This window comes from Oryzias latipes, chromosome 8, assembly GCF_053564925.1.
Source record: "Oryzias latipes strain Hd-rR chromosome 8, Olatipes_Hd-rR_3.1".
Classification (NCBI taxonomy): domain Eukaryota; kingdom Metazoa; phylum Chordata; class Actinopteri; order Beloniformes; family Adrianichthyidae; genus Oryzias; species Oryzias latipes.
In genome coordinates this window covers 26147501-26158651 of record NC_136244.1, presented here as the reverse complement: position 1 = coordinate 26158651, position 11151 = coordinate 26147501, and the positions used below count along the sequence as shown (strand labels likewise).

The 11151-nt window shown below is 42.1% G+C and overlaps 3 protein-coding genes across 4 annotated transcripts in view; 1 reads left to right on the top strand and 2 right to left on the bottom strand.

Annotated features, from left to right (window-relative positions):
* The first annotated feature begins 59 nt into the window (after positions 1 to 59).
* On the top strand, positions 60 to 2121 carry tmem220 (transmembrane protein 220). The gene is made up of 7 exons (XM_004071112.5): positions 60 to 182; positions 258 to 480; positions 555 to 584; positions 717 to 777; positions 952 to 1075; positions 1745 to 1804; positions 1903 to 2121. The coding sequence occupies exons 2-7, from the start codon at positions 379 to 381 to the stop codon at positions 2033 to 2035; spliced, it is 510 nt and encodes a 169-aa protein (XP_004071160.1). The 5' UTR covers positions 60 to 182; positions 258 to 378; the 3' UTR covers positions 2036 to 2121.
* Positions 2122 to 2946: 825 nt separating this feature from the next.
* Positions 2947 to 6788, bottom strand: sco1 (synthesis of cytochrome C oxidase 1). Its single transcript, XM_004071113.5, has 7 exons — positions 6517 to 6788; positions 5504 to 5587; positions 5333 to 5423; positions 5052 to 5249; positions 4858 to 4950; positions 3517 to 3632; positions 2947 to 3441 (listed from the first exon to the last, which is right to left on the bottom strand). The coding sequence occupies exons 1-7, from the start codon at positions 6646 to 6648 to the stop codon at positions 3310 to 3312; spliced, it is 846 nt and encodes a 281-aa protein (XP_004071161.1). The 5' UTR covers positions 6649 to 6788; the 3' UTR covers positions 2947 to 3309.
* Positions 6789 to 8916: 2128 nt separating this feature from the next.
* Positions 8917 to 11151, bottom strand: part of LOC100049491 (xylosyltransferase 1) — a 25770-nt gene continuing 23535 nt past the window's right edge. For both annotated transcript variants that reach the window (XM_023957283.2, XM_023957284.2), the window contains exon 11: positions 8917 to 9612. In XM_023957283.2, coding sequence (XP_023813051.1) covers positions 9290 to 9612 — 323 coding nt within the window. In that variant the 3' untranslated portion in view covers positions 8917 to 9289. The remainder of the gene's footprint in view (positions 9613 to 11151) is intronic.

The window sequence follows — 11151 nt, the reverse complement described above, 5'->3', positions numbered from 1 at the left end:
ATAAAAAATAGGTTTTATTTTGAAAGGAAAAAAGCGGAAATCGAATTTCCGCTTTTCCGCTGCGGTCCTAACAAAGATACGCTTGTTTTGCACACCGAGACATCAGTTGACGTAACAAGAAAACATAAGTTTTAAATAATCAAACGTTTACTATTTATCTGGAGACCAACTACCATCAAGAGGTTTTATATTTAAATTGTATTGCGTTGTTTTTTCCCCCCAAATACATAATCACTTTATGTTTTATGTTATTCTAGACGTTTTTGAGGTGACCACCGAGTGAACACTGAACGAGTGATCCAGCGCCACTTCGCTTGTTTATAAGTCCTGCGCGTACCGCCGGCGCGGGTGGGAGGTTTGAGTCAGTTTCGAACCGCGATGGGAGAAGTTTGTAAGGAGCAGCAGCCGTGGCTGTTAATCATTTGGAAGACCTGTAACGCCTTGATGTGCTTGTTTTTCACTCTGGCGTCGTATGTGCAGGTAATACCCGCCCAAGGATGATTGCTCGGTTTGCTTTTAAAACGTAATGAATCACTGTTTGTTTCCTGCTGCAGATCAATGACCCGGACGCAGGTTTGTGGATGGTAAGAGACATGTTTGTCTGTGTGTGTGTGTGTGTGTGTGTGTGGGTGTGTGTGTGGGTGTGTGTGTGTGTGTCTGTGTGTGTGCGTGTTTGCGTGTTTGTTTGTTTGATAGAGTTGTTGTGGTTATTACAGGCGGGTTACGGGGTTCCCGCAGCGCTCTGTGCGTTCATCGTCTGGAGAGCAGATGTGACAGGTGGGCTGACGTTTGGATCTGTTGCGGGTTCCGAATAAAAAAGAAAACCGCACATGCTTATAGTCGCACCGCGGCCGTTATTCGTCGCCTACAGTGCCCCCGTGCGGCTCACAGCAGCGATGCCGCGCGTGTTTTTCTGCCCCCCACCCCACCCGGGTTGTCTCCTCCCTGCAGAGACTTTGGCCTGGAGGCGCGTGGCGGATCTCCACGTCATGATCTCCTGCGCTGTCGTGTCCATGTTGGGATGGAGGCTGTTCACAGAGAAGGTCTCGGCGATCTTCCAGCAGGAGGAGGGCAGGTGCGTCACGTGACCCTCACCTCGTCTCTGATGGTTTCCTTTTCTGGAATTTCTCCAGAAGCTCTTCTTGCAGAAGAGCCGCTCTTCAGGTCCGTGTCCTGCTGCACGGACCTGCTTGTAATGCTTGTATAATTTCATGGATTAGACACTGATGGAGAAATGCAAGCGCTCATAATACACATCCTTAAAATGTTATTTTCTTTTTTACTTTACATTAAGTTATGTGCAACCAATATTTTTCTTTTTTCCTAGTCTGAAGATGCAAGTTGCAACCTCTAATATGTTTATATTCGTCTAAATTCGACAGTGTTTCTTACTGTATGCATGATGGGATGAATCATTTCTCTGCTCATAATCTACTAATTTAGTAGTTTATTAGCAGAGTTTCTGCTCAGTGGGTCTAGACACTAAAGCTGCGTTCACACCAAACGCCATTTCACAGCTTGACGCTCCAGCCGCGTGTGGGAGGAGCTACGGGCTGATGTTTTTAGCCGGATCGCCACATGGAAGGTGTCTGTGTTTGTTTCATTCACGGCGTATGAGAGACCCAGATGATGTTTATTGATTTTGAGGAGTCATCACGTCTCCATGCCTGGGCTCATGACGTCGTTCAGAGACTCCCCTAAAACTAAGCAGAAACAGGAAACTGATGGTATGTTTCAAACGCAGAGAATGCTCTGGCCTCATGCTGACGGGCGTTTGGCTTCTGCTGTGTCGTCACTCTGGAAGGTAACTCTCACTTCACCTTTGACCTCTGACTGAGCTGTGCTGCAGACTCCACCCACTGCTGTCATTTTTGCTCTTTTCTCCGCCCTCGTCTGCATCAGAGCTCCTGTGGGGGCGCTGCGGGTCTCCACTGCCGCCGCCATCACAGTTTTCCCCTTCGCGGCCTGGCTGTACTACCACACCAACAAAGATCTGAGATCGGACTGGCCTTCACACTGTACCACGGCCCTTTAGATGTCAAGTCCTCATGTGGACGAAGAAACAGTCCACTTCTCTGTTTTTAGATACTTTAAAAGTGAAATAAATGTTTTTAAAACAAACTTCATTGTCACTGAAGCCACATCCCAGCCTAAAAGCTGCGATCCAGAAAAATGCAGAATCTGTCTTCCTGGAAAAGGTTGTGAAGTCATTTCTGAAGTCACAAACGCTCCATTTTTCTGGCCTAAACAGCGCCCTCATGTGGACTGTTGAGCGCATTACAGAGGAGAAAGAAAGCTGAACAAACTCAAAGTTCTGAAGACTGTTGCTGCAGATCCAGACAAGCCTGAAGCTTTTCTGAGCTGAGCTGAAGGATCACCGATGCTGCTTCCTTTTCCTCTCCACTGTCGCCCTTTGCTTCCTCAGTACAGAGATTACACCAGAAACGCTTTAATCTAATATACTCCAATGATCTAGACTGAACTGGATTATAAGAATCATAAAAGTTTACATTGTGTCGAGTTTTGAGAGATCAGGTTCTAACTCGAGTTTTATAAATAAACTGATCCAGATGAGCTAAATGTTGATTTAGCAGTGCAAGACATTTGGAGAGTTAGATTTATATTATAATTTATTTGAATGCTATAAAGCATTCAACCAACCATTGTTTTCCTGTTTCTTTTATTCTAGTATCTTCCATTTTTTGCTGCTTAACTCCTACAATCTTTCAGCTAGTTTAACCATTCAACTATTCAAATGTTCAGCTTTTTCCAGCCATCATTACTGGTCCTTCAAATCCTTGGAACTTTTCAGGATATTCCAAGGTTTCCAGGATTTTTGCCTCCATTCAAACACACGGGGAATCCTTGGTGCAGAAGCTCACTGGCGTTTTTTCACAAACATATCTTTTTTGTTATTGTGCTGTTTTCAATTTATTTATGGTCAACTTTGATCATTTCTTTCTTTATTTTTGTACCAATTATAACCCTTTAAGTTTCATTTTCATTCACCAATGCAGCATCAACCCTACATTTTCTTCTGGAAATGCAGCTCCTAATTTCAGTTTATTAAAAAAAATCCACTGGAATTAGATTTCTTATATAAAACACTAAGTAGAAACCAATGACTTGGAAAAGTAATTCAGTTTGTTCATCAGTCAGTGTCAAGTTTCTCAGGAAACAAAGAACTTCCACTGCACCCAGCAGGACTTTATAATAGTGTAAAAAAATATATAAATAAAGGCAGAAATAAGACGGCGGTGATGAGCAGATAGACCCGAGGGGCGGGACTCGGGGACTCGGAGCAGCGGCTCACTTCTTCCTGTGCTTCCTCATGTGAGCTGCTATGGAGTTGGAGATCTCCACGCCTCTTTTGTTCTGTCCAAAATACTCCACGAACTCTCCGTCCGGTCCGATGAGATACATGATGATGGTGTGATCCACCTGGAGAGTAAAGCGCGAGGTTCACCTGCGAACGTGACCAACGTCTTCATGAACAACAGAGAAGCAGCGACTCACGATGTAGTCGTTGTCCTCGTCCTTCGGCCCCTGGCTGTAGTAAACTCTGTAGGCGCGGGAAACCTCCTCGATCTGAGCGGTCGATCCCGTCAGGCCGATCAGCTTCGGCGAAAATTCTGGAGAAATTCAAAACGCGAAAACCTTTAATCAGCACGCACAAGACTCCATCCCCTGACATGTTATCACCATGGAAACAGAGTTAGCATGGAGGGATTACAGCCTCCTATTTAGATTCTTCCATAGGCGTCCCACAAAGCTCTAGTTTGGGCCCCAAACTTTTCTGGGTCAAACGTTCGTTCAAATGACCGCTAAGGTAGGCGAGACACAGGCGTGTCGTACGGATTTTTCATTTTTTTCAGCCCCCCTGCAAATACTGCAGACCGCACAAGAAGCAGTGAAGTTTGTGTCGACATCCAACGAGCACTGGCGTATCACGTGCACACGCCGTGCACGAAGAATGTGCGGTCAGAAAGGAGCCTTACCAACGACTGGAGTGTTACGTCAAGTTGAGTGCGTGCAACGTCAATCCGCCTTAAAAATACTTTATGATACACTTACAACGTGCACAACAATGGTACGTTCCATTTTCAGGACTCCCCTTGAGGTACGAGCCTCAAGGGAACTTTGTGCTCCCCTTCAGATGCAGCCGCTCCTCTCTACGACCGTCCACGGACCCAAAAACCGGCAAACCCGTACGGGCCCACCCCTGTACGGCTGCATAGGGCTAAGACTTTATGTTCCAGCAGATCAAAAGGACCGGAAAAAGATGCTAAATATTCATAAACAAGATGAAGCAGATTCCAGGATTCTCTCCCACATCGACTTCTGCGTTGCGTCCTCCTGTTTTTCTCAGACACTGATGGAAAACTCCACAAATTCTATATTAATCCTGGATTATAAACCAAATTCACTATTTTAGAAAAATATAAAGTGCTAAAGTATAATAACCCCATTCATTCCATTTGTATAATTTATAAAACTCTGACAGTTTGTAAAGACATCGAACCACTTTTAGACAAACTGTCGTTAATTCTGGAAGTTGCCTTTTAAAACGGCTAAAACGTCTTTTTATCTGAATGACCTCTTTTCATCCTATTTTGTTCAACTGCATCTGAACACGGTTTTATTTGGTCCGAAACAACAGAAATCCGAGGGAGGATTTCTCCGATTAAGAAATGTATCTTTGATTTGACGGTTTAACGGGAAAACCTTCTTATCCGCTTTGGAACTTCACTCACAGAAACCGTCAGACCTTCAGCTTCCCATCAAGTTGACAAACGAGCGCCACTTTTGTGAGGTCAAACGCAGGGGGGTAAAACGCTGGAGGACTCCTGCGTGTACCTTTGACGTAAGCAGCCATGGCCTCTGGAGTGTCCCGCTCCGGGTCGATGGTGATGAGGAGGGGGGTCAGGTTTGGAAGAGACTGTATTTTATCTACAGGAAGACAAAAAGAAAGGCTTGTAAAAAAGAGACTTCCCTTCTTCAGGTGCGTTCAAATAGTGCAGGGGAAAAAATAAAATAAAAAATAAAATCACCGATTTCATCCACCACTTCGATCATCTTCTCTATCTCATCGGGGCAGATGTCGGGGCAGTGCGTGAAGCCGAAGTACAGGAGGACCCACTGGCCCAGGAAGTCCTGGCTCTTGGTGGGTTTGTTGTTGTGGTCGACCAATGAAAAGGGCCCCCCCAGCGCCGGCCTCCCGATGGATTTGTTGCGCTCCTTCTCCAGCACTGCGGCGCCACAAACGGGTTCGTTTTCACGGAGAGCAACGCAGCTTAACATCAAGCTAGGACACGAAGAGGAACAAACTCACGTTCTTCCTTCTCTTTCTTGAAGTATTTCATCACTCCCAGCAACGCACCGCCGATCGCGAACGTCACCGCCAAAGACCTCCAGGTGACGGGCTTGACAAAGAGGACAGAGGCGGGTCAGACTGAACACAAACCGTCTGCTGCCTTCGGTTTGACAGACGTCAGGGACTCACCCCGGACTTTTTAGGCTGCTCCCCGGATGAAGGGGGAGGGGGCAGCGAGGAGAGGGCCCTCCACTGCAGGGCTCTCTGGTTCACCTGTTGGAGGACGGACCGTGAAGGTAAAATTCCCTTGAATCATTGATCTGTAACTTTAGCTCACACAGAGATTTCATTTGTTCTTTTTCCTAAATGAAATTTGTTGGAGTTCTGCCGGATGCTCCGTTTCTGAACAAAGATGGATTCCTCGAGTCATATTCAGAATTTTTTCAGAACTTCAACTTTCCAGAACAGGTACTTGTATCTGATGCAGTCACTACAGGTTCAGGTGATTTTAATTGGGAAAAGGCTACTATTCATAAATACTGTTTTAATAATAGGATACATTTAAAATTATGTATCACATTTATCAAGAAAAAAATAAACTAAGAAGATTTAAAATAAGCATAGGAGAGTCTTGTGTCGGGAGCCTATTTTTCTATTATTTAATCTTTGTATATAAACAGAAATTGTGGTCTGATTTGAAATAATTTATCAGAAAAATGCATGTAATTTACCCCATTTCATGTTTTTGCTGTCTTGTCAGTGTCCGAATAACATCGTTTGTCCCAAAATGCAAACTTTTGTGACTCAACTGTTTATAATTTGGGGGAAATTCCACATTCAGGCCCAATGTACAACCTTGATGTTTATTCCATCCGTCATTTTATAAAACAAAAGAAGCAACAAGAACATTTCCTCTTTCAAACAGCGCATATATATATATATATATATATATATATATATATATATATATATATATATATATATATATATATATATATATATATATATATATATGTGTGTGTGTGTGTGTGTGTTCTATTTTTAATAAGACCATGTAAAAAAATATAATACATGTTAATGGTTTCTTTGCCGTTTGTCCTGTGTCTAGTTTTAAATAAAGCTTTTGGAAAAAGAAAAGCTAAAGCAGCCTGCCATGGAGGAGCCGCTCGTGTCACTAGATTTGGATGCTAGCCTTCACTTACCGGGCAGCAGTGGACTCCCTGCGGGCACAGCGCTGGTCTAAGCCCCGTTGCTCCACGGATAAAAATTTGCGTGAAGCTGCCGCTGAACCTGTGCGGGTTTAGCGCCCGCAGGCTTTGGTAAAACGCGCTCATCTTTGCTCAGACCTTGACAGAGATGCAGCTCCCGGAAGTGGCGCCGCTTCAGTGGAGCCGCTCCGGTAACTGATCCGGGATCAGTACCCGACGTGCGACTCTGCTGGACCGTCAGTTCGAACAGGCTGGTCCGGGGTCAGTTATAACACAGACAGACATACCACAGGAAGTGAGGTCACGAAGCTACGAAGTCCCCCTGTCCTCTTATCTAATTTGTTCTCTGCTGCCACCTACAGTTGAAATAGTTCACTACAACAACAATTCATTTTTTTCCCAACGTTTACTTTTTGCAGGGGCAAAACGTATTCCTTTCTGTAATTCTATTTGAAAAATTAAAATTTCAGTGAATCTAGATTAAGGGCCTACTGGTTAACTGACTTCAAGTATTTGTCTTTTTTTACATAGATTTGGGTTTCACCTCATAAAACCCACAAAATACAGGGTTTCAGAAAATTCCAATTTTCTGGAGCAATATCCATTCTCGTTAACTATCACCAAATCACCATTTACTTCAGTTTTTGCAAAAGTATAAAGACAGAGATTATGATCACATCAAATTAATCCAGATAAAGTATTCTCAAAATGATGTGTTTATTTTTAATACTTCAACAGTGTGGGCAGGAGCCAGGTCCTACTGGAAGATTAAATCTGCTCTCAGTGCAGAGCTCACAAACACCAGTGTCTTCTGGATAGTTCTCAACTCTAAAGTCTTCCCCATTTTGAAACAAACTGAGACAATCGAAACCAAACTGAACTAAGTTAATGACATCTGCAGGTGCTTTGATTTTAGCTGATAATTACTTGGTGCAACTTAGTTTAAAACATTCATGTCCTGCAAAATTTGGGCAGATTTCTCCACAGTATTCTGATTTTTTGAAATCCTATTTTTGTGGGTTTTATGAGCTGGAACCCCAATTTTTGTAAAGATTAAGCAAATAAATGTACTTGAAATAAATTGAACAGTGGACACTGAATCTAGATTCTATGAAAGTTTATTTTTGTGAGGGGAATTATGGAAATTAAAACACTTTTCGCTTCCACAAACGCCAGAGGGAACACAGAGGTCTGTTCCGGGACGACTCCACATTTGTTAGTTTCTGTTGGCGACTCCTCTGCCTAGTGCTGACACCAACACATCACCAGGAGCGATGTGTTTTGCCCAAGGAACCGAACCTGCAAACTTCCAGTCATAGGTCGACCGCTCTACCTCTACCCCACAGCCACTGAAGTCAGTAGTCCAGCTGTGTCCTCTGCCTGCTGGAGGCTGCTGAAGGACACCCCCTCTGCTCAGTGATGGATTGATCCACCCTGGATGTGTGAAGAAATGAATCTGCAGTTCTTTCCTTCCTGCGTTTGACATCATAACAATTTACCACCATCACCCTCATGTGGACTATTTATTCAAACATTTATTACTGTTTTTTAAGAAGAGGAAACATTTGTTAAAATGTTAAACTGAAGCTATTTTACTGTTTGAAACTGTAAGGTTTGACAGTCAAAGGTTTAAAAAAATCGCCTTTTTTTGTCCCTCTTTGTTGTTTTTATGAATTTTTCTTTTAAGTTTGTAAATAATAATCCAGTTTAAAAAAGAAGAAAGGAAACGTTTCTGTGACATTTCTCCAACAAAATGGATTACAAAATGGATTTATAGGTTTTATGTAAAATTATTCAAATAGTATAATTTGAACTAAGTTTTACAGAAAAACCTCTTTAAAAATAATAATTTATTCTATTTACTCAAATGTTTTTCTCATATAACTAACTATTGAAAGTACATTTCATGATAAAATAATGACATTTTTACTTTAAGAGTTATAATTTATTATAAAATGAATTTAAAATAAAAGTTAATTGACTTTTCAGATGTCCTTTTTATTTATATTAGAAAAGAAGTTGCTTTGTTTTACATAAAACAATGATTTTGGGAAAAATAAATTAAAGTTATTTATTATTTAGGACTAAAATGATCTAATTTGAAAGTTTGACCAAAGGTAATAAACTACCTAATGATTTACTTCGGAAAAACACAAAATTAATAAAAGAATAAATGTGAAATTTTACCTTAATTATTGTTTTTTTTTGCCATTGGTTTATGTGTGAATGAACTGATGAAACTGTGAAATGTCAAATTCCAGGAATTTCTTTTCCTGTCTCCCTGATTGAGCTTCCTGTGGGAGGAGCCAATTCAAATTAAAACCTGCAGCCAATCAGAGAGGGCTTTTCTCCCACAGCTATGATTCTTTAATAAAGAGCTCCCACTCATCCTCAGTTATTTACAACGCCAACATATTTTAATGAGTTTATTTTACAAAATAGGACAGAAAAAGTTATTGCACCTTTTAAGGCTGAACGATTTCAGTCTGAAACAAAAAGTGACCTTTAGGAAGGAGCAGCTGTTGATCAGGGAGACAACAACATGAGGTATGCACTTCTTTATCTCACATTCATTCTTTCATGTGGCTTCGTGGTCCCAAACGAAAGAGCAGACTGACAGAAAGCTTTCTCTTCAGGGGGGGCCCCACTGTTCAGTCTCAGACGTGTTCTTGGAGGTTTAAATAAATAAATATCAGACAAAGAATAAAAGTCTCTTCCTTCATTTCTTCATCTCCATCCACCCGTCTTCTCTCAGCCCCACCTGCTGCTACCTGATCCGTCCGTTCTTGCTGGGGGGGGTCAGTTCAGATTTGGGGTCAGGGCTGGTGGAGCTCCAAGCCGTGGTCCTGCAGTGTTTTGTGGATGTGCAAGCGCTGGGGCCCAACAAACAGACGTCTGAGGCGGACCAGTGGCCCCCCAGCAGTCCATCCACCCAGCGGCGGAGCGGCGCCCCCGTCAGGCCGGCGTTGGCCTCTGCCGCCTCCACATCCACCAGGCTGACCGGCAGCTGCAGCACCGGGTTTAGACCGTGGAAGCTCTGCTCCATGTAGGAGTTCTTTGCCGGGCCGCCGTGCAGACGCTGGGCGTCTTCTGCATCCAGAGAGAAGACGCAAACTTAGAAGGAAATCAACACAACTGCAGCCTCAAAAGAAGGAAGCAAGACATAGACCTCTTTAAGAACAGCTATGGATCAAAGAAACCTAAAAATAACCAATCATGGAGATATGACAACTTGTTTTGTCGAAAAATAAATCTTCATTTCCTTACATCCTTTCTTTTATTAACTCATTTTTTTTAGAAATAGACCCACTCCGATAAATAATTTGTTTGTGGTGTTTTTCACATGTTCTTGTGGCATTTTTCTCATGATGGAGGACATACATGAAGAAAATTATGTTAAAAATTGAATTTTTGAGGTTTTTTTTTATTGGTGAATCAGGAGTAGATGAAAAAATGCTATTTGGAAAATATTGTATTAGTAATGCAAAAAATTCGATGGGCGGGTCACAAGCCCCATTCTGATGCATCCTCTGCAGACAAATAGATCCATGAACGTCTTTATTGTCCTGGTCTGAGCTGGAATCTGGATCTAAACTGGACGGATGGACAGATCTGATATTGCTGCCATTTTTGTTGCACCGCTAATGTCAGGTTGGAGCTGTGAGGGGCTGTAAGCTAGCAGGAGAGTGTGTAAACAAAGGAATGATGGTAAGTGGGGGTGGGCTTACTCCATGCCAACGTCCCCACCTACAACTCAGAGGTGAATTTCTACTGAACTCCTGTCGCTCTGCAGAAACTACATCCTAGAAAACGAATCAGGTTTTGGGATTTTGGCTAAAAACATCATCATCATAACTAAAAGACCTCTGGGAAGGCTTTGAAAATAGATCAAAAGATGCTCAGAGTGGTATCTGTTCTGCTTTTGTTCCACTTTTTAACATTTTATTTAGAGCTATGGGAATGACTTTTTTCTTGTTTTTAACAGAAACTGGGAAAAGTCGATACTATGTGACATCACTGATTGGATGACGCTTGTCCATCATGTTAACGGAAAGTTGAAGCGATGCTGGAAATCCTTCATACGAATCAAAAACCTTAGTATGCAGACGATGAAGACACATTTCGAAAATCTCATACATCATCATCCAATCGGTGCCGTCCTTTAATACCTACCTTTTCCGGTTTATTACTGTGTTTCGTTTTTTAACATTTCATTTCGATTTCTGGAAATTACTTTTGTTTTTCGAAACTTTTATTTTTTTGTTGTTTTATTGTTGAGGGGGAATTTTGTATTGACCTCTAAAATGGAAGAATGTTTTTTTATAATTTGTTTTTCTTTCAATTGTTTTTATGATCTCTGAGATGTTTTTTTGATTTGACTTCAGGGCCACCGTAGTTTTCTTTTAACGGCGTATGAAGTATTCAACATATTAAGTATAATAAGTTACTTTAAGCCAACTAATATTTTTGATGAGGTTTGGGTTTTTTGCAGTGAATGAGTGAAGATAGTGGTGGATGAAGGAGCAGTCATCTTCTCCATTCTCTTTCCTGGCAGCAGAGCAGCCCCTTCAGTGACACTGTCCATCTAACTGGTCTCTTTGAACGTGGAATCCTGCCATGTTTGTGAAC